At 33.1% G+C, this 27148-nt stretch overlaps 4 protein-coding genes and 1 non-coding gene across 10 annotated transcripts; all 5 read left to right on the top strand.

Moving 5' to 3' along the window:
• Positions 1 to 7149: 7149 nt before the first annotated feature.
• On the top strand, positions 7150 to 10406 carry LOC136225693 (receptor-like cytoplasmic kinase 176). Its single transcript, XM_066013803.1, has 6 exons — positions 7150 to 7438; positions 8452 to 8777; positions 9028 to 9163; positions 9277 to 9419; positions 9511 to 9634; positions 9773 to 10406. Exons 1-6 carry the CDS (start codon positions 7387 to 7389, stop codon positions 10228 to 10230), a joined length of 1239 nt encoding a protein of 412 aa, XP_065869875.1. The 5' UTR covers positions 7150 to 7386; the 3' UTR covers positions 10231 to 10406.
• Positions 10407 to 11576: 1170 nt separating this feature from the next.
• On the top strand, positions 11577 to 15222 carry LOC136225692 (uncharacterized). Its single transcript, XM_066013802.1, has 10 exons — positions 11577 to 11934; positions 12100 to 12175; positions 12301 to 12398; positions 12622 to 12723; positions 12839 to 12925; positions 13097 to 13213; positions 13683 to 13786; positions 14148 to 14287; positions 14412 to 14548; positions 14648 to 15222. Exons 1-10 carry the CDS (start codon positions 11722 to 11724, stop codon positions 14834 to 14836), a joined length of 1263 nt encoding a protein of 420 aa, XP_065869874.1. The 5' UTR covers positions 11577 to 11721; the 3' UTR covers positions 14837 to 15222.
• Positions 15223 to 16933: 1711 nt separating this feature from the next.
• LOC136225689 (serine/arginine-rich SC35-like splicing factor SCL30) lies at positions 16934 to 20276 on the top strand. Its single transcript, XM_066013795.1, has 8 exons — positions 16934 to 17088; positions 17857 to 18049; positions 18184 to 18261; positions 19068 to 19235; positions 19322 to 19359; positions 19495 to 19564; positions 19649 to 19822; positions 19968 to 20276. Exons 2-8 carry the CDS (start codon positions 17865 to 17867, stop codon positions 20089 to 20091), a joined length of 837 nt encoding a protein of 278 aa, XP_065869867.1. The 5' UTR covers positions 16934 to 17088; positions 17857 to 17864; the 3' UTR covers positions 20092 to 20276.
• A 1468-nt stretch (positions 20277 to 21744) lies between these two features.
• LOC136225690 (16 kDa phloem protein 1) lies at positions 21745 to 25392 on the top strand. 6 transcript variants are annotated; one of them, XM_066013800.1, is made up of 5 exons: positions 21745 to 21944; positions 22511 to 22576; positions 23721 to 23865; positions 24961 to 25096; positions 25179 to 25392. In XM_066013800.1, exons 1-5 carry the CDS (start codon positions 21902 to 21904, stop codon positions 25236 to 25238), a joined length of 450 nt encoding a protein of 149 aa, XP_065869872.1. In that variant the 5' UTR covers positions 21745 to 21901; the 3' UTR covers positions 25239 to 25392. The 6 variants fall into 6 exon arrangements, with proteins under 6 accessions (XP_065869872.1, XP_065869868.1, XP_065869869.1 ...); XM_066013796.1 differs by having other exon boundaries at positions 21745 to 21968; positions 22508 to 22576; XM_066013797.1 differs by having other exon boundaries at positions 21746 to 21968.
• A 1413-nt stretch (positions 25393 to 26805) lies between these two features.
• TRNAK-UUU (transfer RNA lysine (anticodon UUU)) lies at positions 26806 to 26878 on the top strand. Its single transcript has one exon. It is a non-coding gene; the product is annotated as a tRNA-Lys (tRNA).
• Positions 26879 to 27148: the final 270 nt, after the last annotated feature.

The following is a 27148-nucleotide window of genomic DNA, read 5'->3' as shown; positions in this document are numbered from 1 at the left end:
GAATTTACACGTGCGTGCGTAATTTTTATTTTTTTTGCTAACTCGAACTTGTTCAAATTTTTTTCATATACATACGTGTTATCATCTGATGGTTCAGAATCAATTTTTAAGTATCAATGTAAAACTTCTCAAAATTGCTAGATTTGAACTACAAAAGTAAGATTGTCACTTTGAACAAATTTAGAAAAATTTATCGTCTATCATATATTAATCAAGTTGAATTTTATAATTAAATATATACTTAATCAGTTAATTAACCACTCTGAATCATAAATTGTGGAAAACAGAAGCTGAAACCATCCATAATAGGAACAGTTCTAACGATCGGAAAGCCGAAAACCATCCCTAATGGAGTTGTTGAGCGTGGGAGGAGCCTGGGCCTTTCCCGGCCCTATTGTCTCAGTTCCTCGGCTTTATTAAAGCCCAATAAGTTTTATGTTAAAAAAATATCTCCTAAGCATGAAAAGTTTATAAATTGGATTTTTTTAAGAATAAATACAGATAGAATCTAGAAATTATAGTTTAAAAAAATAAAAATAAAAATATATAAGTCCACCTTCTAGAATTGATTAAATTTTTGCATGTATAGAAATCCTATTATGCATATAACAGCATGCAATTATAATCTCACCTAAAATATTAGTTCAATGTTTATGTTTGTTAGGTGGGTTTCATATCTATACATATAAAATTTCCCTCTTGCTGTTTCTTAATTAATTAGTAATCTTTCTGAAAAATAATAATTAATTAATCAATATAAACTAGTTTAATGCATAATTCGTCCAAAAAAACTTAATTGACCCTTTAAACTTTTAAAATGTGCGGACAGCCCCCTCAATTTGCATAAAATGTCCAAATTCCTCAACTAGCATAAAATATAGTAAATTAATTATTCGGTTGTAAAAAAAAGCAAGTTATATGCAGAAGTTGTGTTGTACATAAGATCTTTATTTTTAATATATTTTAATCTATTATGTAAATTATGTAATAACATTCTAAAATGCTTGTAACATACTTTTCACATGCGATTTTTTTTTTTTTTACAACTAAGTGAATTAATTAATTATATTTTAAACTGGTTAAAGGAGCTAACTGAATAATTTAACTAAGTTGAGGGAGCTAAAAGTTGAAATGTAATCAAATTTTGTTAAACAAGTTCATTAGTGGATGATGTATTAAGCCTGTAAACTATGTCAAAAAAGAATCATATGATCCCACCATACATCCTAATAATAAGTAGTCATTAAAATTAATTAATGGGTCCACGTGAGAAATTCAACTTATAAAATAATATAGGCCTAATACATCAGCACCAGCTCCCTAAACTTGTCCAAAATAGTAGATTGACTCCCTGAATTTTGTAAGTGTCTCACCAGCTCTCTAAACTTACTTATTTCGTATCATCAGCTCCCTAAAGTTGTCCATAAAAATAAATTAGCTCCCTAAACTTTGTAAGTGTTTCACCAACTTTCCAAACTTGCTTATTTTGTAACAATTAAATACAAAAACCATAATACTAACTCTCGATCCTCATCCATTCAATCTCTCAAATCTACAACACTAACTCTTATAATAGATTGAAAGATAGTAGAAGCGAAAAATTGACTCTCCAATAGATGAAAACGTATTTTTAGAATTTAGGTTTGATAAGTTTTTGTATTTAATTGTTACATAATAAGTAAGTTTGGGGAGTTGATAAGACACTTGCAAAGTTCAAGGAGCTAATCTATTTTTATGGATAATTTTAGGGAGCTGGTGATACGAAATAAACAAGTTTAGGGAGCTGGTGAGACACTTGCAAAGTTTAGAGAAGCAATCTACTATTTTGAACAAGTTCAGGGAGCTGGTAATGTATTAGGCGAAAAATATAATTAGGTTTATACATAAGTTAAGTTAAGCGGTGTCATTACCAATGATTTGGAACTTAATTATTTTTAAAATAATCTACTGCTTTTTCATGTCACACTTTCATATAAATAATTACCAACTTTTTTTTTTTAATCTTCTAGAAAAAAATGACCAACTTTTTATAGACATTAAGTTTTTATGTAACTTTTGTAAAAGTTTTTTTTAACCAAACGGAAATTATATTAAAAAGAGTCTTAAGTACAAAGTTTGAAGAATAAAAACAAGGACTCCAACCTTATTCTCTAATGCTGACATAGAATAAGTAACTTTAGCAAACTCATAAATCACTCTAAACTAAATTGATATTAACGGCATCAAAATAATTAAGTAACTTCTTACCATCTTCCAAAATTAGATCATAGGCAGTACAGAAAGAAACTTGATTTGAGTGATCAATCATAATTTCTACATTATCTCAATTAAACATCCATCTAGATCCTTATTCTTTAACCCTAGCTTCTCATGAATACCCGAAGCTTTCCCATCTCTAGGTAGAAAATTACCGAGAATAAATTTGGTGAACACCGCTCTGAAACTATCTTTCATTGTCTCGAAGAGCAACACTCCAAACGACCAAACCTGATCTCGAAATAACAGAGGCATCAATGTTTACTTTCAACCACAGATTAGAACGTCTAGACTAGCAAACTATAAGAGAAAATGGAGATTTACATGCTATTATAGTTTCCCTGAAAGATAAAAGCGGGTTGATTCTAGGAATCTTCTAAGGAGGTTGTCTTTGTCTTTTAACCTCCATTAGTGCTGTATGGACGGTTGTCTTGTTGAAACCGATGCAGAGGTGGTGGTTTTAGATCTTAATCAACATGCCTTCAGGTTTTATTATGATCTTGTTCTTGATGATTATAATATGTTGATTCATTCGTATAATGATGTTAGTATCATTTTTGCTAGTCATTCTGTGAATAGTGTTACTCATGAACTTGCAAGGACATCATATTCTATGCGAAGACTAATAAAGTGGTATACTAGTTCTCCAGAATTCATTATTCAGGTCTTGTATTCTGATTATATTTAATGCATGCTATTTTTTCTTAAAAAAATATAACTTAATAGACAAGTGAGACAAAAAGGTCTCTCTATCTTCCTCTCCCTACACCATCCCATCTTTCTCTCTCTCTCTTAAAGAGACTGCTCTTAGTTTGTGGACTTATCGCTTATCTTCTTAAATAATTTTAGTGTAAGAATTACGTGACTGATAATACATGATTATGGTTTTGATTTTTCCATTACAATCATCTCAATAGTTATCAGCGTTATAAGAAATAACCTAATAACAACATATTTATATTCAGATTACATATGCATACATCATCCAACAATTTTATCTTAATTTACATCTAATAATTCTTAGTACCTCATTTTAAAACCCATATTTCCCCTTCCAACCAAGATTTAAGATATTATATTAGAGTACCAATTTTCACTTTTCCATATAAAATAAACTTGAACAACCTATAAGTTATAAAAAAAAATATTTGGTTTCACACTTCATATCCTAGATTTAAATTGATCATATATATATATATATATATATATATATATATATATATATATATATATATATATAGTGTTACAAGTTGATTATTAGTCTATTAAGTTTGATTAGTCATGATCACTACTTTAATCACACATCATCCATAGATTAACTACAAATTGTATCATTTAGTAAAAAACAAAATATTGAACTTTGATGCTTAGACAACTAATCACACTTTAAAAAGTCAATTAATGACTATATATTTATACATAGAGTCATTTATGAAATTTAATTAAGGAAGAATAATTCATTTCCAATATTATAACTATATATTGATATCTCAAGTGGGAAAAAAATTGCTTAAAAAATATGTGAAATTAAACAAATGTTAATTGGACAAGTAAGCATAATTATAATAACTATATATTCATATCTCAAGTGGGAAAATTGCTTAAAAAATATTTCTTATTTTTTATTAAATAATGGAATAAGATTTCATTTATTATTATTTTATTTTATTTTATTGATAGGGATTTCATTTCGTTTATTATTTTAAATGAAGGAAATTATATGAAACACATGCAATGAAATTGATGAGAAGACTTGTAGATAAAAGTCAACCATTTCACCCTTGTCTTTGCCAAGCGCATAATAAAAAATTAGAACTTTCTCAGAAGCCAAACAAAACGCTAAACTCCAAAAACTATCCATCTGTCGTCGTTTTTGCATTATTTCTTTGGCAAAAAAAACATCATAAGGACCTTATTCTTTTAATTTCTGTTAATTAAGCACCTATTCTTTTTTTCAACATATCATATCTCTAGCTTTTTTTTTTTACCATATTAAAGGATGAATAGCAGAATCAGATGTGGACATGAAAAAGGATTGATATAACATTATTTATTTTATTTACATTTCAAAATATTTTTTTTATATATTTGATTTGTCTATAAAAATTTTTAAACCTTTATTTTTAACTCAAAAAATATAATTTTAAAAGTGGATGAAATGAGTATTTTTTTTAACTAAAATTAGATGATAACAATAATTAAATTAACAAACTTCATCTTAACTAAAAATAAATGGCAAAAGATCCGTTTATTGGTTGAAAAATATTATATTTTGGACAAATTTGGATAGGAATTTTTGTTCGTAGTGGAAAAACAAAATACTTTTGGAAAATAAAAATAGATGGTAAGTGATTATTATTAGGGTTAAGGTGCAAAAATACCCCTAACGTTTTGGGTCAGGAGCAATTTTACCCCTAACGTCTAAAATGGTGCAATTTTGCCCCTAACGTTTGTAGCCAAGAACAATTTTACCCCTAACGTTGGTAATTTGGGTCAATTTCAGACACTATTATAAAACACATATATTTTTATTCATTATTTTACACAAATTGCATATCAATTCATTCTAAAAAAAGGATTTCATGTCTTTTGTAATTTAATAATAGAATTTGAGATTAATATTTATAAATTCGGTGAATTTTTTGAATTTTTTTTGTCTAATTCGTACCAAAGACATTATATTTTATTATTATTATTTTTTTCACATCCCAACATATGTTTATGATTTGTTATTGATAAAATGACGCACATGTGAAGTGTAGATGATAAGATTCATTACCGAGAAGACAGTTTGATGAATTATTTCTGAAATTGACCCAATTTATCAACGTTAGGGGTAAAATTGCTCTTGGCTACAAACGTTAGGGGCAAAATTGCACCATTTTAAACGTTAGGGGTAAAATTGCTCCTGACCCAAAACGTTAGGGGTATTTTTGCACCTTAACCCTTATTATTAAGTTAAGAAAGAACAAAGTAAGATTTCAAAAATTTAAAAAAATATTATATTTTTTCATTACTTTCTTCGTAAGTAAACAAGTGCTGAAAAATAAAAAAATAGTTTCCTACACAATATTCTCATACAAACAAACGTGGTCCTGATTTATTAAAATAAGGGAAAATTACAAAACTAGGTTAAATGGGAGGCCCATTTACATATTAAACCCATTTACTCAACCTACTACATATCTAGACTGATTTTGTGTGACTTTCCCATAATACCCGTCCTCTCCCGTCTGACTTCGCAAATTCCATATTATGCGAAGCCTGCGAAGCTAATGTTCATAATAATTGATGAATTTAGTTCGCAAATGCGAAGCCTGCGAAACTAGAGTTTGATTTATTTGATGAATTTAATTCGCATATGCGAAGCCTGGATATGTTTTGAAGCTAATTCGCGAAGTGGTATATAACAAAAAATGGCAAACAACAAAGGATTCCAACATTAAAATCATAACATTATCAAAATTTACAATAAGATTGCCACAATAAACTCCTAACAAATCACTTCATTATACATAGTCTTTTATTCACCACAGAGGGATGGAAGTCCAGGCGTTTTCGAATGGATGTCTCTCATGGCACCCTAACACACCGGCTTCCAGGAATGAATATTACGTATTCAACCACCTTCAGAAAAATTTAAACGTGTTAGTCAGAAAAAAGGAAGATTTGGCTTCGCGAAACGACGATTCGCTAAGTATGCGAACATAAATGTGCAAGGAATGTGACGCTCTGACTTCGCGAAACAATGATTTCGTGGAGTCTGCGAGGAGAAATGTGACGCTCTGGCTTCGCAAAACGCAGAATTCGCGGAGTCTACGAGGAGAAATGTGACGCTCTGGCTTCGCAAAACGCAGAATTCGCGGAGTCTGCGAGAGAAATTTATCGAATTACCTCGCAAACTTCGCGTAATCAGCGTTTCGCGAAGTGAAATCGATAAATTTCTCCCCGAAGACCTCGCGATAACCGCATATGCTAAGTGGATTTATGGAGAAAAATGCAGAAAAAACAGCATATACTTACATTTTTTGATGAACCCAATATGATAAACTGAGAAAAACGATGAAAATAACGTAGATTCACCATTTTTTCGAACGAGCAGGAAATGGAAGATGAAGAACCATGACTTCGTTTTCTAGGATTAGGAAGTTGCAGAATCAAGAGATGAAGAGAGGAAGAAGAGAAATTCATTGTGATTTGGAGAAATGAACAAGATTTTGTGGAATTTAAAGGAAGATAGGAAGATCAAAAGTTTTGGAATCATTAATGGAGGAGCTGCAGCCGTTTCGCGCAACCAAGAAGAAGAGGGGAGAGAAGCTTCGCGTAAGGGAGGAAGTGGGAAGGTTAGGGGTATTATGGGAAAGTCACACAAAATCAGTCTAAATATGTAGTAGGTTGAGTAAATGAGTTTAATATGTAAATGAGTCTTCCATTTGACCTAGTTTTGTAATTTTCCCTTAAAATAATAATCAATGCATCATTCTTTATTTATCTTATTTCTTTTTTATAGGATTTAGAAATATCCAAGAATAAGTTTACCTTAACGTTATAAGTGATAAAATTATACTCCTAATATTTATTTACAAGTTGTACTAATTTGATCGCTAACTACAATTATACTCCATGAACATAAATCTTGTTATATTCATTCACACATGTATATCATATTAAAAATACGTGTATCCATATGAAAAAAAATGTTAAAAAAAGTATGTACCTTGATATAACATAAAAAATTTTGACTTCAAAAAAGTAATGACTGAAATTAATTTAAATTTCAAATGTTAATAAAATTATTTATAATAATTATAATTTACGTATTTCAGCAGCTTATTATGCCTATTTCTTTTATCAATTTATCTTTTAAATAGTCAAAGAAGCAATTGGGCAGTCATATTCCTGGGGGGACAGCTATCACGTATAAAACATTCGGTTTCACACTTGAATTTTCTTCTCTCTGTTCACGGGCTAAAGCATTTGCGCTTTGTTTTTGACGATTTTTCTGGATTTGGGTATCAAATCAATCAATCTTCTTACCTCTTTCTTCCTATCTTGTCGAGCAGTTAGGAGCAGCTCAGAAGAGTGAAGACCTCAGTGCTTCGAGCTTTGAAATTTGAAGATTTTTAATCAATGGGTTCTTGCTTAAGTGTAAGAATCAAAGCTGAGAGTCCTCTTCACCATGGTATGTTTATTGATTTGAAGAATTTACAACTCATATTTTTAGCTTTTCAATCAAAAGTTGTTTTTGTTTTCTTTCATTTACCCTTTTCCTAAAGTGGAGCTGTTTGGTTTAATTAGTGATTCCAAAAACGCTACAGCTTTATGTTTCCTTTTCTAGAAAGTTTAATTTTGTTCGGTCTAGATATTAATTTTCTGTTTGGATAGGGATTAGTTTGTCAAATTTGGGAATTAAATTCCAGGATTCAACTAAGATTCTAAAGTTGAATCTACTGATTTCACTGCAAAATCTTATCATTTCGCATGGCTGATAAGGGGGCTTCATCTTTGAGCGTAAAATACAATCATCATTCTTCAAAGTGTTTACCTCTTTATGATCATATTTTTTTCAACTATAGTATATTGGGAATTTTGTTTTTCCACCCAATGGTTAGAGGTTCGGGTTCTCATTTCTGATTTGACATTATGGATTATTGAGGTGTGTCTAAATTTATATTAGATTTGTATTTCCAAATTTGAGTAGGAAACTGAAAGTTTCCTATTTAGCCAATTACGACTCCTAATATGGCATTTGTTATTGAATCTTACTTGAAAATTGATTCTACCCATGTTGCATACACACTCCTCTTTAGCAGCTTTTAGTGTCAGTGTCTTTTTTCATTTGAAGGATATTCTATGATGGTTATGTTTTGGAAATAAGTTCTGGGTGTCCGTTTCTGTGTTCGTGCAACATAGGATTTCTGAGTGCTTTGAAGCTTGTTCTTTATTGCGTGTTGAGAATCGTGTAAAGGATGATTTTCTTTGTATTATACTAACTTGCCGATTGTTAATGAATCATATGTTCGTCTTCGCCTTTGGATGTGGCCAAATTGTCTAAACTACATGAATTCTTGTTTCTTTTTATTTATGTGTGTTATATTTTAAAATTTCGTGTTCATCAACCTTACTGATCAACATCAATTTCTAACATCGCTGTGTAGATGGATTTACAAGATATGGTGGTTTTTAATTGTGTAGGGACGGACTCGAAATATGGAAGTAAAGGCGGAGATTATGTGAGTGGATCTAGCAGCAAATTCTCTTCTATGACAGTGCCCACAACTCCGAGGACAGAGGGTGAGATCTTGCAGTCTGGCAATTTGAAGAGTTTCAGCTATACTGAACTAAAAGCTGCAACTAGGAACTTTCGTCCAGATAGTGTGTTGGGTGAAGGTGGATTTGGTTGTGTCTTCAAAGGATGGATTGATGAGCATACATTAGCACCTGCTAAACCCGGCACAGGCATGGTTATTGCTGTCAAGAAGCTTAATCAAGAGGGTTTCCAGGGCCACCAGGAATGGCTGGTAAGCATCCTCTACGCCATTCGGTTATCCACCGGTTCTTGAAGTTTTTGCTGGACTTTTCCGAAGAAATTTTTCTTTTTCTTTTTCATGCCTGAGTTTAGATACAGTCAAACATTGTCATAAAGCAACATTATCCTGTTTTTAATGCTTCCGAAGTTGCATTTGAATCATTCACCTAGTCAGTATTCTGATCTTTGCTACTTATTTACAGCATGATTGATAAGTTTTTTCTGTTTCTTTTGGAGTATAGGCTGAAATTAACTACCTTGGCCAACTAGATCATCCAAATCTTGTAAAATTAATTGGATTCTGTTTAGAGGACGATCATCGACTTCTAGTCTACGAGTTCATGCCTAAAGGCAGCTTGGAAAATCACCTTTTTAGAAGTGAGTAATCGACCATTTCAAATTTTTTATCAACTAAAAACAGTTCCTTTGATTACATTTGATATCTTAAATAAAAAACACTGTTTGGAATAATAGTAATATTGTTGAAACAGGGGCTTCGTATGTTCAACCACTCTCTTGGAAACTCCGAATTAAGGTTTCCCTTGATGCTGCTAAGGGTCTAGCATTTCTTCATAGTGACAAGGCCAAAGTAATATATCGTGACTTTAAGGCTTCAAACATCCTGCTTGATTCGGTAAGTGAAAAACTTCCAGATTTTGCTGGTAGAGATGTTACTGTAGTTCCACCTCTTAACATGCCTTTCATTTTAAATTGTGAAATGACAGAACTACAGTGCTAAACTCTCTGATTTCGGGTTGGCCAAGGACGGGCCAACAGGTAGTAAAAGCCATGTTTCTACAAGAGTAATGGGCACCTACGGATATGCAGCTCCCGAGTATATGGCAACAGGTATCTTTCTTTCCATCCGCTGCTTTATTCATTTTGTCATTTTTCGTAATTAGGATTGGATAATATACCCGGAATGAACTGATATTGATTGTGGAATTTCCCTACTTATAACTCACATTACTTTCTTCTTTTGTGAAGGTCATCTAACGAAAAAGAGTGATGTATACAGTTTCGGGGTTGTTCTCCTCGAAATGTTATCAGGAAGACGAGCTATAGACAAAAATAGGCCAACTAGGGAACAAAATTTAGTCGAATGGGCGAGGCCTTATCTTAACAGCAAACGCAGAATTTTCCAAGTAATGGATTCTCGCCTAGAAGGTCAATATTCGGTGAAAGATGCTCTAAAAGCAGCTAATCTAGCAGTCCAATGCATATCCCTGGAGCCAAGGTTCAGACCAAAAATGGAAGAAGTAATGAAAGCACTGGAACAACTTTACGAGTCGAAGGATAATGAGGGATCTCGAGGGGATCATGTCCAAAAGGGTCTTCAAAGTTCGAGCAGTGGTATGAAATATCGTAGGAGAAGCACGAATGAAGTTCGTGAACGAAAAGGTGCCTTTTACCCAAGGCCAGCTGCTTCTCCGATTGGTGCATAACACGATGAAGAGAGTCGATATGTTTGCTTAATTTATTACTCGCATCGAGTGGAAGAGAATTACGAATTCAGAGTGTATGAGATTTGTACCATGTATGCATAGTTATGTAACATAACATTCTGTTGTTGTACAGTTGGATTTGAGTAACATCATCTATTGATATTTCTTTGAAATAATGCCTTCCTGAATCTCATTTCTGATAAAAAAACAAATGCATTCTTAAAGGCGGACTGCAAGCAAGAAAAAGGTTACCTGTAACTTGGTACTAAGGTAGATGGATCTGTTTGGTTCGGTTGTTTGTTGTTGCTGGTAGTTGATATTGCCATATATATTAGTTGATTTTTCTTTCCAAATAGCTTTTTTAAACGGTAGATACAAAGTGTTCATTTTATATTTATTTATTTCAAACAGTGAATATAAAATGTTTGGTTAGAATTGACAAACCGTTGCTGCGATAATTATTTTGAAAGGAAAATCAGTTAATATTCAATATCATAACAATAAATAGGAGATAACTAATAGGAACAATAAATTCTAAATAGCAGTATACGAACTAAACATGTCGGAGGCATAAAGTATTAAACATGTTAGAAACACACTATCTGATGTTTATCTAATGTTTTAATTAGGTTACTAAATTTCAGTTTGTGATAATGAAATAAGGTTTAAAGCATTTTTGGCATTAGGTCTATGAAAGATATTGGTGTTGCACTCCGATCTATGATTTGATAACATTTATTCCTAACATGTTAAAAATCAATAAAATTTGCACCCATTTGGATGGTTTACATTGACAAAAATGATATACAAATTTTAAACTATCGTTCATGTTACCTTGTCAAATATGTTAACCAAGTCACCGAAACTTTCTTTGGCGTGGAAAAAGAAATATAATATTTTCATTTCTTATCTTTTTTGGTACAATCTTTTGCAAGGTGGCATAAATATTAGGTATAAACTTGTATTATGTTTCCGTCACTATAAATAATATAGACAGTATCTCTTAGTTTTAGTACAAATTAGTAAATAAATGATGAATAACACGTAGTGACCCTCGGGGATTAGAGTATTTTCATTCTCGTTCCATATCCATCACATATATGATGCGAAACAAGATTGACTCATTCTTGTCTCCGGCATTAAATCTCATTGTCTCAAACCCTTTTATATAGAATTCATGTAGTCCTATTAAGATTGCATGGTACCGGATGAGTACCCACATAACCCGTACCTGTTGTCATCCATACACATCCCAATCCCCATCTAAATGAGAAATCTCTATCTCTAATTCAGTTTATGAAATAGCATAAATAATACTATTAGTCTCATTTGCAGCTCTACCAAAAAGCCCAGCATAAAAGAGGTTATACTTTAAACAGGCTATACTTTAAACAGGTTTATCGTCTTTTCTCTGCTCAAAAACTGAGGTTTAGGCCCAGATTGCTCTGGCTGAGGTTTTTGGTGTTCCTTTGCTAACAGAGTGAGAAGAAGATGATTGGCACTTCATTGGCGATGCTCCAGCACGTGTGCACCATCCCCCTTGCACGTGCCGTTCGACGGCCAGGCTCCCTGACCGTCGTATCATCACGTAACCTTTCTACATCTTCCTCTCCGTCTCTTCCCCGTGCCTCGCACGTGGACCCTCAAGTTCTTCTTGGTATGTCCGAGCCGGAGCTTCAACAGGTAGCTGTCGACTTGGGCCAGGTAAGATATGACTATGCTACCTCTCTGAAAACCTAACAGAAGTTTCTTTACATTTGTCTGTTTGTTGAGAAAGTAAGAAATTAGGCAATTATGACTGAATTACGAATAGGAAATTACTTTATTTTTGTTCATTGTGTTAATTTACAATGTGTATTTGATTTTTAGCAAAGCTACAGAGGGAAACAGCTCCACCATTTTATATATCAGAGAAAAGTAAGAGACATCCAGGATTTTAGTCAATGTAAGGGTTTTATTTTTATTTTTTCGTTTTTTACTTTCAACAATTCATTTTAGTCTCTTTTGTCTTTGATGAATTTTGGATTGGTTTTTGATTTCCTGTTCTTTTACATCTCCTTGCGAGAAAAGTGCCTCAGGCATTCAGAAATGAGCTTCAAGAGGCAGGATGGAAAATTGGGCGATCCCCAATTTATAAGTCTGTTACAGCAGCCGATGGCACTGTGAAGGTTAAAATTAACTTTTGTTCAAGTATTGTTGATTTTATTGTTTGAACTTGTATTCTAGGCATTTTCTTTGCTGCTGGAATGTAAGATGGATAGTTAATTTAGCTTATTTGTGGATTTACATGACAAGTTATAGCTTTTCTCATTAATTATATAAGGTTAGAGTTGTCTGGAGAAGTTACATATTATTTATTTGTGGTTGAAAATTATGGTTACTTTCTTGTAGTTACTGATAAAATTAGAGGACGACAGATTGATTGAAGCTGTTGGTATACCAGTTAAAGATGAGAAAGGTTCAATGCGCCTTACTGCTTGTGTTTCATCTCAGGTGATTTTTAAGCTGATGAATACATCGCAATTAGTAATTTTCTTTTTTTTTTTTTCTGAATTTGTGGTGTTTTTATGAGCTTACCATAACTATCTCATTTTCACTTTCTGTTTAGGTTGGTTGTCCGTTGCGTTGCTCATTCTGTGCTACTGGGAAAGGTGGCTTTTCAAGAAATCTTAAAAGACATGAAATCATTGAGCAGGTATGTCACATCTCTTTCTCGTGTTTCTTTGTCAGGTTCGGCCATTTGGTAGGATCTTTAGTGTGGCATTAATGATGATATGATGAACAGGTGTACTTTTATTTCTTTAACATCTTCTAAATAATAAATATAGCATTTGCAATTTAATCAATAAACATTCTATTTGTGCAGGTTTTAGCTATTGAGGAAATCTTCAAACATAGAGTGACAAATGTAGTCTTTATGGGAATGGGTGAACCAATGTTGAACTTGAAATCAGTACTTGAAGCACATCGATGTTTGAATAAGGTTTCCTCTATTACTTTAGCAATTATATTGTGTTGCTTTTTGCTATTAGAATATATGTTCACAATTATTGCCTCTTTATATTTATTTATCTTTTCATATTGTTGTTGAGATGTCTTAATTTTTTCCCATTGTTTTCATTCCTATATTTGTTTACCCGGCTTGATTTTCCAATTTCTCAATGAATATGGGGGGAATTTTATGTAATAGAGAATCAAAATAAATTTTCTTTGGTTGAGTTTTCTAAAATATGCGTGCTGACAGCTGAGCCATAAAATTACGAAACATATACTTAGTATGTTCAATAGAATAATTATTAATCTGGATTTTGTCATATATATCTTTTAAGTGTGACTTGTTTCTGAAACAATTAGCATCTTCGCATAATGATTTTGCCTATAACAAATTTTCAGCAAATTAATTATGAAGGTTCCGAAGGGAAACTCATGTTCCCCGCTTCTTGTTTTTTCAGGACGTGCAAATTGGACAAAGAATGATCACAATTTCCACTGTGGGGGTGCCAAACACAATTAAGAAGCTGGCTTCTCATAAACTTCAGTCCACATTGGCCCTCAGGTACTTAACATTATGTAACTTTTCATATATGATCAAATAATTCTTCTTAAGCTTCAGGCTTCCAGCTATTTCTATAATTTAGCTGCTTAGTTGTCTGTGCACTTAAAAATTTAGTTAGGGATAATCTTTCGTTGTGTAGAAGCAAAACATTAGCTTTTACTCATATGGATTTTCTTGAGCAGTATTTGTTTTGCTGAAATTGGGATGTTGGATATCTTATTCACTTTGCTTTCCTATTTCAACAAATCACATAATTCTAACTTCCTCAAAATTTTCCTGTTGCATATTAATACTATCACAATAACAAACAACTGTATATCTGCCTGTGATGACTTATTTTGCATTTTTTCTTGTCTAACAGCTTGCATGCTCCAAATCAGAAACTTAGAGAAACAATTGTGCCAAGTGCAAAATCCTACCCGCTCGAAGCAATTATGAAAGATTGCAGAGACTACTTCACTGAAACCAATCGACGAGTGTCCTTTGAGTATGCACTTTTAGGTACAATTGTTATGTTTCAATGAAATTTTCTCCCCCGATCCCCATCGTACACTTAAGGTCATAAAACATAATGTTAATGTCAAAGACACTGTTCTTAAAACGAATTTGTCTCTTGTCTCCACAGCTGGGGTCAATGATAAAAGAGAGCATGCTATCGAACTTGTTGACCTACTCCATGAGTGGGGACGTGGCTCTCATGTGAATTTGATCCCTTTTAATCCAATTGAGGGCTCTGATTATCGCAGGCCATCAAAAAAGGCGGTAAGACTATGTTTCCTTTTAATTGCTTGCATTAAAACAAATGACGAGGCTGTCAAATTCATGCCTTTTACTTTGACTAATTACTCTACATTTTGTTAGGTACAAGCATTTGCAGATGCTCTGGAATCTCGTAAAATAACTGTGAGCATACGTCAGACACGAGGCCTGGATGCAAATGCAGCTTGCGGTCAGCTTAGAAATGAATTCCAGAAAAGCCCTTTACTTGCTGACTCTGACAGCCTACAACCAGAACCAGAACCAGAACCGGAAATTGCAGTCGCATGTTGATGCTGCAATGTTTCTGCTTGGCTCCAAACTTTAATCCCTTCTTGCAGATTCACCGAGAAACTGAATATGCTTGATGATAAGGCTAATCGATTCAACAGTGATGCTGATTATGCTGTGATGTAGAGCTTGTGTCTGCCAAATGAGCTATCAAAGTCAACTTTGTTCTGGATATGATGGCTTTGTTTTGCTGATTGTTGGTTTGTAAAATGCCAGAGAAGACACGACTGAGGAATAGGCGAAACAGATGACAAATTTACAATTACAGAGTCAGCTGATTAGTTTACTTTCATATGACAACCAGCGACCTGATCTTACAGTGTACCGATGAAAACATAACTGTATCATATGGTTATTATAAGATAATGCATAGTTTTCCTTTATGTGTATATTGTGCCATAAAATAGTGATGTCCTCTCCTATTAGTAATAGGGAAGTTGGACTAGAATTGTCTTGTTTTTCCTTTCTGTAGGGCTGGGGAGAAAGTTTGCAGAGACTTGAAAATTCACATGTTGGCTGTTGCTGGATCCTATAAAGATATTTATTCGAATCTTCAATATTAGATAATCTTAAATACAATTGTATAATTAGACGAGTCATACAAACTAATTAAGATTGACATAAATGGCAAAGATCTTAAGGGCTAGTTTGACATTTCTTTTCGGGACTCTTAAAAGTAGTTTTTTCAGTTTTTCAAACTCCGTCTGGTAAATGTAGAATTGTCCTTTACCTGATTAGGAATCTTTATGAATCTAGGATATCTATGTCCTTTAAAAAATCTAACTCTTAGAAGAAATCCTTTGTCATGTAGGATTCTCAAAAGTTCCCGAGTGTGAGGAGGTTGAAGCTTTTACCGATGCCCTTAGACAGATTCCTTTGCACGTGATCTTTAATCTCAAAGGGTGGTGTTAGCATCACGCATTTGATGTCATTTTATATTATATAAAAAAAAATAAGTATTGTAACAGTAAATTACATTCATTATTTTCTTTTAATTTCTCAATCAAACATGATAATGTAACGACTATTCCATTCTATTATAACTTTGATTACATTATATTGCATTATGATATACCAAACGGACCCTTAAAATAGTTAACTCTATTAACAATGTTTGATGTGTTTATCATCATGTCCACTCTTTAATTGGTAATATCCAGAATTTGATGGAGAATTTCGAGGTTATCCGCATTTCTCACCGTGAACAAAACAAATGTGCAAATTGTTTGGCATCCAAGGCTTATGATTTTTCCATCGGGGTCTCTAAACTTCAGAATCCTATTCACACTCTTATAAGGTGCTTGAAGATATTTTATGAGAGCTTTTCTTTGTTGATTGATTGATATTTTGTATAATTAGATCTGGGTATGGGTCGGACTAGGCCGGACTTGTCGAGCTTTTAATAAAGCCTGACGAGTCTAAATCCCAGTCCGTAAGAAATAATCGGGCTCGGGCTGGACTCGGATCTAAAATATGAATTCCAAACCTGTCCATACAAATCCATTTATATATTAAAAAAATACAATTAAAATGTTTATAAAAATATATTTATGTTTATATTTATATATTATAATTTATATAAATCATATATCACAGCAAACTTAAGTTATTTATATTTATGTTTACAAAAATATATTATAATTTATATATATATTGGCCCGGTCTGATATAAAATTCATAAAGTTCAAACCCGCCCAGTTTTTGATGGGCTTATACGGACTTGGACCGGACCAGACCTAGTAGTATTTTCATGTTTCCAAACCCGGTTAAATGGGCCTGGACCTGAACGGACCGGACGGGCTCACCGGCCATGCCCTCGTCTAAGTATAATCTGATTTTTATTTTTCTTTGCTCTTTTATTTTGCTTTCTTAATTTACCAAAAAAAAAAAATAACAGTCAAACTAATCCGTTTAAATTTTCCATTACATAAATGTAAAATTTGTATACGTCCCTAAAATATAAAAGCTTTTAGAAAGAGAATATTTCTCATAAAAAATGCTCCTTTTTGAAGTTAAATTGACACTAACTGATTTAAATAGTTTTGGGCCAAAAAAGCCCGCAATAGTGTTAATTCGGGACATAATAGAGATCGACCACCAGTCCAATTTCTAGGGTTCATTGAAATTAGAAAAACTTCCCTTTGACTGCTCTATAAAGAACGAAGTCGTCCTGTGCTCGTCAGGGGTTCCAGGCTTCAGATCTAAGTCAAGGCGTTACTCTCGATTTTACAATCTTTTTCTGTGTTTCGTCACAGGTAGTGTAATTTATTATACATGCATACTTCTCAATTTTCGTTACTTGTCTTTCAATTATTACAAAACCCTAATTATTAATTCGATTTAGCTGCACAAAAGATTCCAACAAAGAAAAATAGACGATTGCTTTTCGTGGACGTTGTAGCAAATTTTATTTTCGTTAAGTTCGATTTATGATCGGTACATGGTTATTTGATTTGTTTGATCCTGATGTGATGAGGGAAGTCAAACCAACTCAATTGAATGTGAGATTTGTGTCGTCTGTACTGTAGGTGTGAAGCTGATGATAACGGCAGATTATCATTTGCAATTTTGGCTGAAAGAATTTAGCTTAATTTAGTTTAGTTTTGTTTCATTTCAGTTTTATTTTTTAAATAATGAGCATCTTTATTGAATTAGCTTTGGAAAAAATTTAGTTTGGAGGTTAATGGAGGCGAGATTCAAAGGAGGTAATGTAATGTAAAGGAAAGGAAAGAGAAGCTATTGAAATGAAAATTAAAAGTTTAACTTTGTTTGGGAGTTTAAATATGAATTTTGTTTGGGAGGTTAAATATGAAGCGGAGCTAAAGTTAAAATTTATTCTGCAAGAGACAAAATTTTAATGAAATGCGGTTCCTTCCATTAACCCCCCATTTTGAGATTAGAGTTTGGAACTTAAAGAAAGTAAAAGTTTAAATTTCAACCTTCATTTTACATTCAATTACTCCCATTTACCTAAATACTTTGTATGAAAAATATTGATTGACAAATTATTTATGCGTTTACAGGCAATAACATGAGAAGGTATAGTCCGGCTTACTACAGTCCTCCAAGGAGAAGTTATGGTGGCCGAGGAAGAAGCCCACCACCAAGGAGAGGATACGGTGGTGGGGGTGGAGGTGGTGGTGGTGGTGGTTATGGCAGGCGCAAGGAGCAGAATCAGGGAAGCCTCTTGGTCCGAAATATCCCTATTGATTGCAGGTAAATTTATAGTTCAATAACTTTCTTGTGTCATTCTCTTTCTTGTAGAGTTGCTTGGTTATCTTAATTTGTCTAACAATTTGAAGAGGAGTTGTTTGGGTTTGAGTAATGATTTGTGGTTTTGCTATTTGTAGAGCAGAAGAACTTCGAGTTCCATTTGAGAGATTTGGAGTTGTGAGGGATGTGTATATACCCAAGGACTACTACACGGGGTGAGTTTTCCCAATTGCAATGTGATAAGTATACAATGTTTCCATGATCCTATTTGTGGAAGTTCTGGGTATGGTGGTTTTTGTAGCTTGTACATGCATATGAAAACTTTTTCTTTTCGTTTATGTGTGGTAAGATAATAAAAAAGTAATTAATGGAAAAATTACTAGAATGTCTTCTGAGCTGTTTATCAAGGTATTCAATTTTTTTCTTTCTTTCAGTGAATTAAATTTTGAACTGGTTTGTCAGGGGGTATGTTGGTTTGAAGTTAAAATCAAGACCAAGCCCCACAATTGATGAAGACCCACTGTTTATCGTTCCTTAACATATTGCTCTCAAGTGTGTTAAGAGTAATGTTCGAATGAAGAATGTTCATTTTCGAAGGAAAAATAATATAATTACACAATCACTAGAAGTTTGATGAGGGAGAAGATACATTCTTGATGAATTGAAGACTACTTGTGGAGATTTTTAAGTTTGGGAAATGTTGATTTCAAGTGCCTGTATATTTACAAGCATATGAAGATTTTTCAAGTCACTTGCCTCTTTTGAAGTGGCCTTTCATACTTGCCTGTTTAAGGAAAAGGTTAGCCACTGAGCTTGCTTTTTGAAAACTCCGTGTCAAAACGCCTTAGTCCAGATTTGACGCTAAGCCTGAACTATAGATGCTTTAAGTAAGCTTCCTGCTATTTATATTTTCCAGAACTAGACAATCACATTGTAGCAATTTCTTATTAAAAGCTAATTGGTGTTTGCTTGTTGACTTGTGTTTATCCACTTATTGATGCTCTTCTTGTATTATGTGCAGTGAACCTCGTGGATTTGCATTTGTGCAGTTCGTTGATGGATATGATGCAATGGAGGCTCAGCATCGTATGAACGGACAAATTTTTGCTGGAAGGGAAATATCTGTGGTGGTAGCTGCAGAGACTAGGAAAAGGCCTGAAGAGATGCGCCATAGATCTAGGACGTCAAGGTAACTTCATCCTCATACATATATCATAAATTACCTTGTCTGATTCTTAATTTTCTTAGAGATCTTTTGTCCTGTATATTCTGCAGGGGACCATCAAGCTATGGAGGACGATCATCACATTATGGTATGTCTGCTTCATTTTTCCTTTCTGGTGCCTCGCAATATTGAAGTTGTTACTTCTTTTTTGATAGATAGTCAGATCAACTGCATGTCCTGTTTTTCCACTATGATTATTCTGATCTTGCTGTTTGTTCTTCAGGACATTCTCGTTCTCGTTCTCCATCACGCTCCCCTAGGCATATGGGTTCGAGGTCTCGATATCGTTCAAGGTAAACTTGTTGCTGTTTCAGCATATGTAGTTACATGTCTGATGCTTATTGAACTCAGCAAAATAAGTATTTGGACATTTGCAGGTCATACTCTCCCGTCCCAAGACAGAGGGACTACTCTGCTTCCCCAGTTAGAAGGCAAGCAGACCATCCGAGATCTCCAAGAGGTCCTCCACCAGAGAGAGATGGTGACCACATTGGCAGGTCATATTCTCCAGGTTATGCTGCAGATGATCTAAATGGCAATGGTTATGCTGAGTAAGTGGGATATCTCTATTCTGTTCTTTTTGTGTTCTGCAGTCCGAAGAAGGGAAATTCATTGTTAAATTTATTCATACTACTATGGTCATTATTTTTACTAGTTACGAAACTGAATTATACGAGGAAAAACATAATATTGCAGGAAACGTGCATATGATTCTGAGGAAGCAGGGCGAGGTTGGAGGCCGTCACCTGGTAGAGCATCAAGGTCACCCTCTGGATCTAGATCGAGATCAGCCGATCTTTCACCCAGGCGCAGTAGATAGATGAAGTGGCACAGCGCTGTTACGATGAATTTCCATGTAGTGGATTGTAACATGAAATGGCCCCAAATCCTTTTTTTCATATGAAATAGTTGTCTGGTTTGACTTGACTGTTGTTCACATTAAGGATGATATGGTAATTTGTGTATGCAAATTTTAATATTAAAATTCTAGCCATGTTTGAATAATAGTCATGCGTTCTGAATTGTGGCAGAATTAAAGGTCACATGGTTTGGAGAAATTTAAATACCAACTTAGTTTATATTTCCATTTCCAATGCAATAGTTAAAGTATATGGAAATGCAAATAGTCAAAACATGGTGCATGAATTGTAAATTTGTCCAAAATATGGTCAGAGCAGTCATTGGTTGAAAAATCACAATCTAGATAGAGAAAATTCTATAAATTAGAGAAAACTAGGGTTAGAGTTAGAGATTGTGAACTAGTGCTATAATGTTCATAAAACAAAGGACTAATTAATGTTACCAATATAAAACAACCAATGACTAATTAATGTTACTCTATTGGTTTATTTGATTATCACATCAAACAAGTTTGTAAATCAAAGTAATTTGTTGATATTTTTGTGTTAGTAATACCAAATATTTTAGAAATAATGATGTCACAAATACATTTTGTATTTCTAAATAAAATTAATATTAATCATATGTAATAGAAAATTTGAACAAATTAGTTTGACAATTTATATGACCATCACATCAGCATCTGAAACAAGTTTGTAAATCAAAGAAATTTATCGATATTTTAATATATCTTTTGTATTGTTTTAGTAATACCAAATATCTTAAAAATAATGGATGTGTATTATTCGACGTGATAATCAGAATTTCCGTGACATATAAAATTGATATTGATATTAAACATTATGGATAAATAAATTTTGTTGATATGTTATTGATATTAAGCATTAGAGCATCTCCAACACTAACTAGCTATTTGACTCTCTAAAATAATATAAAATATTAGTTTAGTCAAATTTAGCTAGCCAAATTTATGTCTTACTCCAACCATGCTAGCTATTTGACTCTCTATTTGATTATTTTATCATTAAAAGTGATTAAATTTAAAGAAAAAAGAAAAAATAGAAAAAAGATACAAAAAGGAAAGAGAAAAAATGAATAAAAAATAGAAATAGTTAGCCAAAGAGACTAGCCAAATTTAGCTAGTGAAAATGGCTAGCTATTTATTTTAGAGAGCCATATCACCTTGTTGGAGTGGTCACTCTCTAAATGACTAGCTAAATTTAACAATTTATAGAGCCATGTCACCCTATTGGAGATGCTCTTATTGAAGTTTTTATTTCTCTGATTTCAAAGCCATATTAAGGAAAAGTGTAAATTCCGTGTTGTGATCACCGTTCAACTTGATTTTTAAATTGTCAAATTTAGGGTCCGTTTGTTTTGCTGTTTGCTGTTGGAAAATGCAGTTTTTCTAAAAAATAGAGATTCTCTGCTTTTTCAGGTGTAAAAGGCAAACAGTAGATGAAAAGTAGGTAAACAAACACCCGTTAAATCCGGTATTTGCAATAACTGCAGTAATGAATTTGTAAGTTATGGAATTGAATTTAATATAAAATTAAAAGTTGGAAACGTGAATCTAATTTGTGTTGGCTTGGCAGACATATGAATTTTCTTTTTTGTTTTGTTGGTCTCACGTCAGCGAAGAAGAGTGACACCTTCCCTCCTCCGTCGATATAAACCAAGGTGAAGTCGTTTTTAAATACACTTCTTCTTCTTGAAATACACAAACAAAACATATTCTTCTTTGAATTCAAACCACAGAAAGAAAGAATATGGCATTTGGTCTTTTGGAAGTGCAGCTCATCAATGCCAAAGGTCTCAAAGGCTCTGATTTCTTAAGTATTTCTCTTTCTCTTTCATTTCCATTGTTTCTCTTTAATTTGTGTGTGTTTTCTCTATCATATAATTAAAATTTGAATTTCTTCATCTTTCTTCTTCAGATTTTCATTTTGTTTCTCAGATTTATTTTTATTTTTCGGTGAAAATTTCCTGTTTTTCTGGCAAAATTTGTTTTTCTATTTCATTTGGTTGCCCTAGTGTATCTTTAAATTCCTTTATTTGTTAATTTTTGTCAAAATAGAAAGTAAGAAAAGGTAGATTCCTTCAAAGATGGATCGTTTTTCAGTTCTATTAAATGGGGTGGGTGGAGGTTATTAATGATGAAACTACTTCTGTTTTAGTTTATTTAATTCCAAATTAATTATTAATTAATTTCCTACAACTCTAACTCTGATTACTATGTTATCTCCATTTTAAGAAAATGATTTCGTTTCTGGTAATTTAGAGAGCTATCTGTCACACTTTGAATCAAAGTCGTTTTAATTTAGTTGTTTAGCAAATGTATATTTTTTCTGAAAAATGGTTAATTTGTTTGATAGCAGATAAAATTGATCCATATGTTGTACTACAATATAAAAACCAGGAGCGCCAAAGCCAAGTAGCCAGAGGTAACTTTATCCTCTGTTTTACTAATCATACTATTATTCTGCTACTCCAATTACTTCCCAGAAAATATTTTAATTTCACTTGGCCCCATGATACTTTTCCTTTGAAGATAATAATTTGAGATAACATTATTTTTCTGACAATATTTGGGATAATTTAGGATATGTTTTTGTCTGCAATTGCAAGCTTCATAAGGACTTGGTCAAAAATATGAATGAACACTCAAATCAGATTTCAGAAGCAAATTGTACCTTTCTTTAATAAAATAATTGGTGGAGTTTAGTTTTGAAGATGTTTTGGACAATTAAACTATAAGAAATTTGCAGTGGTTGCACAATCATTAATTTAATGGGAGGGGTTATAGCAGCTTGGGATTTTCTTTTTCCTTATAAGACAGAAAATTTGAACAATCTGTTTTAACCGTTTACATCATAACTTCCAAACGAACCCGTGACTAAAAGTTTGATGTAACTGTTACAATTAAATAACGAGTCAAATAACAGTTACTCTTCAAATTTTCTATCAAGTAGCAGTAAAATGATGTTGATTGCAAACACTAGGTGTAATTTTCTTTACTATTTCATATCTTACTAAAAGTGATAAGAGTAAATTTAAACCTTATCCCAGCAAACTGAAAAGAAAATGACATCAAAGAATTTATACTCAACAACGGATATCTCTGCTCTCGCATCGATGCGATACGCTATGTGAATTGCAGGATTCCACGAATCATTGAGTTGCGCCTGAAGCCTTTTGGCTGAGGACATGTTTGCCTGGGTGTCACTTAGTCATGGCCCCAACCATCCCCTCACCGGGAGTGTAGGCAGGGTGGATGTTGGCTTCCCGTGTGCTCATAGCTCGCAGTGGGCCCAAATGCATGGCCCTCAACGATCACGCCATGACAATCGGTGGTTGTAAGATCCTTACTAATCGTCGTGCGCGCTTGGCCGCCCATGTGGACCTACAAGAAGTGGAAAGTATATAAAGAGACAAAAATAGTGGAAAACATGTCATACTCGATAATCGTATTATATGATCTATATATTTCACATGATTACATATGATATAAATAATACAAAATGATAAACATGTTAAGTGATTTGCGTATATAAATCGTGTCGTGGTGTCAAAAATTGATAAGTGTAGGTGCAGGTGAAGGAGGAAGCCCAGTTTGGAATGAGAAATTGACATTCAGAGCAGAATATCCAGGCCAAGGTGGAGAATATAAGCTCATTCTCAAAATTATGGACAAGGACACCTTTTCTGCTGATGATTATCTTGGTCAAGCCACGTAAGCTTTCTTTTACTTCTCTACAGTGGCAAGAAACTGTTATTTTTTTAAAAAAAAAAAGTTGTGTGCAATGTGATTCGAACCCAATCCATCCCACCCAATGTGATTCGAACCCAATCCATCCCATCCATGACCGCTACAATCATAAGTAAGCTCTCAACCAACAGGCTAAAAAACTGCTATGTTAGGGTCAATTTTATATATATATATATAAAACAATTAACACTATCGTAACATCTTCAATCCTAATTTTCCAGAGATAGGAAGACCAGAACCATCTCTAATAGGGGTGATTCCGGCAACTGGGGAGGCCTGTCCCCGTATAGGCTCCCTTGTTTCCGCCACTGTTTCTATAATCAATTGTAAACTTCAATGTTTGCTTTCTTTAATAGTGAAAGAAAAAGTCTTTATCACATGTTGGCCAAGAAAATTGAGGACAAGTATGTTAAGATAAAGGCTCTGTTTGGTATAGAGCGTTTTGAGATAAAAAGAGTGGTTTTGACCAACTTTAGAGGTTTGATCACTGAAACCTCTAATTGAAGTGTTTGGTGGAGAGAGGTTTGGGAGAGAGTTTTGGATGAAAACGCTAATTTAGAAAAAGCTCTTAAGAGGAGCTTTGTCAATTAGCGTTTTGCAATATTAAAATTAATGGACTTCTTTAACCCTAATAAATAGACTCCCTCTTCTCCTGCGCCAAAATTAATGCCCTTATTCGTCTTTTTGCACAAACCGCTATTATCAATCAGCTAATTTTTACTAATCAGGTCTACACAAACAGCTAATGTAATCAGCTAACAGCTAACAATTAATTCCCAAACAGGGTCAAAGTACATTATTTATAAGTGCGAGACAATTATTTTCCTTTAAACGTTTTTGAAGTGGAATTAGCCTAAGTTTATGATAGTATTAGAGTTTCTTAAACGAGGTGGTAGAAAGCTCAATTCAAATATTGAGAGTGACATTTATTGTTGAATTTTAACACATAGTAGGGTGAACTTGTACTGTACACATTTCATTTCAGATACTATACGTGTTTCTGTAGTCCCTCAACTTGTTTAAACGTATATGATAAATAAAATAATAATTGTTTGACAGGATCTATGTGAAGGAATTGTTGGAAATGGGGGTGGAAAATGGAAAAGCAGAACTTCATCCTCACAAATACAGTGTAGTTCAAGCTGACCAATCTTACTGTGGAGAGATTCAAGTTGGTATCCATTTCACCCTCAAGGTAACTTTTTTTTTTTTTTTATCTTCATTTTAACTACAGTAATTATTCCATAAACTCATATGTTGATTGATGATTTTATTAGGCGGGAGATGAAGTGGATGTTGGAGAAGAGATTGGTGGATGGACACAAGGCTGCTTTTAATTCATTTTGCAACAACTTTTCTAATTCATATGTTTCTGAGATTTAATTAAATTAGGGGCTTGTAATTATTCTTTATTCTGGCAATTTTCTGCTTTAGGTAAATTTTTGAATTATAACTTACAAGTTGAGTATTAAATCATTTTTTCTTTCCAAATCCATGGAATTAGAGTTAAATCTATCACTTTAAACAATATGCAATGGCGGAGGCAGTTCAGTGCATGGGAGGACCGGAGCCCCCTTCCCTCTGCCGAAAGTAGTCTTTCCTTCTTCTCTTCAATCTTCTCGCTCTTTTCTGAAATATGAATCCTTCCTTTCTTTTTAATCCTTCTTTCATTCAGGCGCGGCAAGTGTTGAAGTCAATCTCTCTCATGTTATCCCTATATAGAACTAACATTATCTCTTTTAATCTCAAATTCTAGCTCCACCACTGGTAAGAGTGACAAATAAAATATTTTCAAAGTATAGAGAAATAATTAACTTCTCTTAACAAATGCAAGTGTTAAAGATGTATTATGTCGAAAATATGAGTAATTAATTTTTTTACATCAACCATGGTAACAATCAACCAAAGTTTTTTTTTTTTTAATTTGATGCGGACATCCATCTAAAGAAAGAGTATTCGGTCTAGGCGAATCTTTACGTTTGTCTACCAAATTATTTAGGCTGCATTTGAGGACTCGACTTGATATTAAGGTGGTGTTTTGTCTCTCCAAGTCTAAGATTTTGAAGATCCGTTCAATGTCTTGCATCAATAAACAATCCGCTTTAAAGTGTCAAGATTTATCCTCGTTACCTCTTTTATCAAAGAAGTCCAATATAACTATTCCTAGGTTTTGTTATTATCAGAAAATACTTTAGGGTTTGGTTTTATAATTTCAGATTATAAAAAAATCATCATATTATTATTATTAATCTTATTATCAATCCAGATACGTCTATCAAAGGTTCAACTTACAAAACCTCAATATTGATTTAAAATCAAAATCTTCACATTTCTTAACTCAGCTGGGAGACCGCAATAGTTTACACATTGTAATTATGTCTAAAAGAACATTTTGGATGGACTCCTAAAAACCTAAAAAAAAACAAAGTTACAAAAGGAAAAATAAACCATTTCTTTTTAAAAGTTTGAGAGCATCTAGTATTTATTTAGTTTTTTTGAAAATTCTTAGGGTGCGTTTGGTTCACAAAGGGTAAGGGAAAATGAATCAAGAAATGGAAACTAAAGGAAGGGAAAGGAATAACCATTAATTCCCCTATGTGTTTGGATATGTTTAGGAAAGGGAATGCTTAGAGGGCATGAGGTAATGACTTAACCTAAAGTGGGGGTAATGGCTTAACCTAAAGTGGATAAAGAGAATGAGTTTTTTTTATAAACAAACAAGAACAAAGGGAAAGAAACCCTCACATTCCCATTCCTAAAGACCCCAAACCAAACCTCCCCTTATAGTTTAAGAAGGTACATGCTCTGTTTTAAGGAAATAGGAAAAAAAAAATAACATTAATCCATTTTGACCAAGGTACAAAAAATAGAATAAATATTTGACGATTCTGAGAACCAACATAAGCCGTCTTAGCTCAGTTGGTAGAGCGCATGGCTTTTAACCATGTGGTCGTGGGTTCAATTCCCACAGACGGTGAAAGCATATTTTTTGTGTGATTTTTTTTTATCAAGACTTCCGGATTTTTTTTTTTAGAATAATTAGACTTGTAAGGTGTTGTAAGCTTTTTTTTTTTTTTTTAAGCTGACTTGTAAGTTATTAGTCTCATATAATCAAGTACTCCCATTACAAATATATACTTTGCAATTTTATTTTTATACATATCAACACTTCTCTTTCATAAAAAAAAAAATTTAGTTAATTTAAACTTTACAATTCAGTAAAACCTATATAAATTAATAATGTTGG

This window comes from Euphorbia lathyris, chromosome 4, assembly GCF_963576675.1.
Source record: "Euphorbia lathyris chromosome 4, ddEupLath1.1, whole genome shotgun sequence".
Taxonomy (NCBI): Eukaryota; Viridiplantae; Streptophyta; class Magnoliopsida; order Malpighiales; family Euphorbiaceae; genus Euphorbia; species Euphorbia lathyris.
This window is presented reverse-complemented; position numbering and strand designations above follow the sequence as displayed.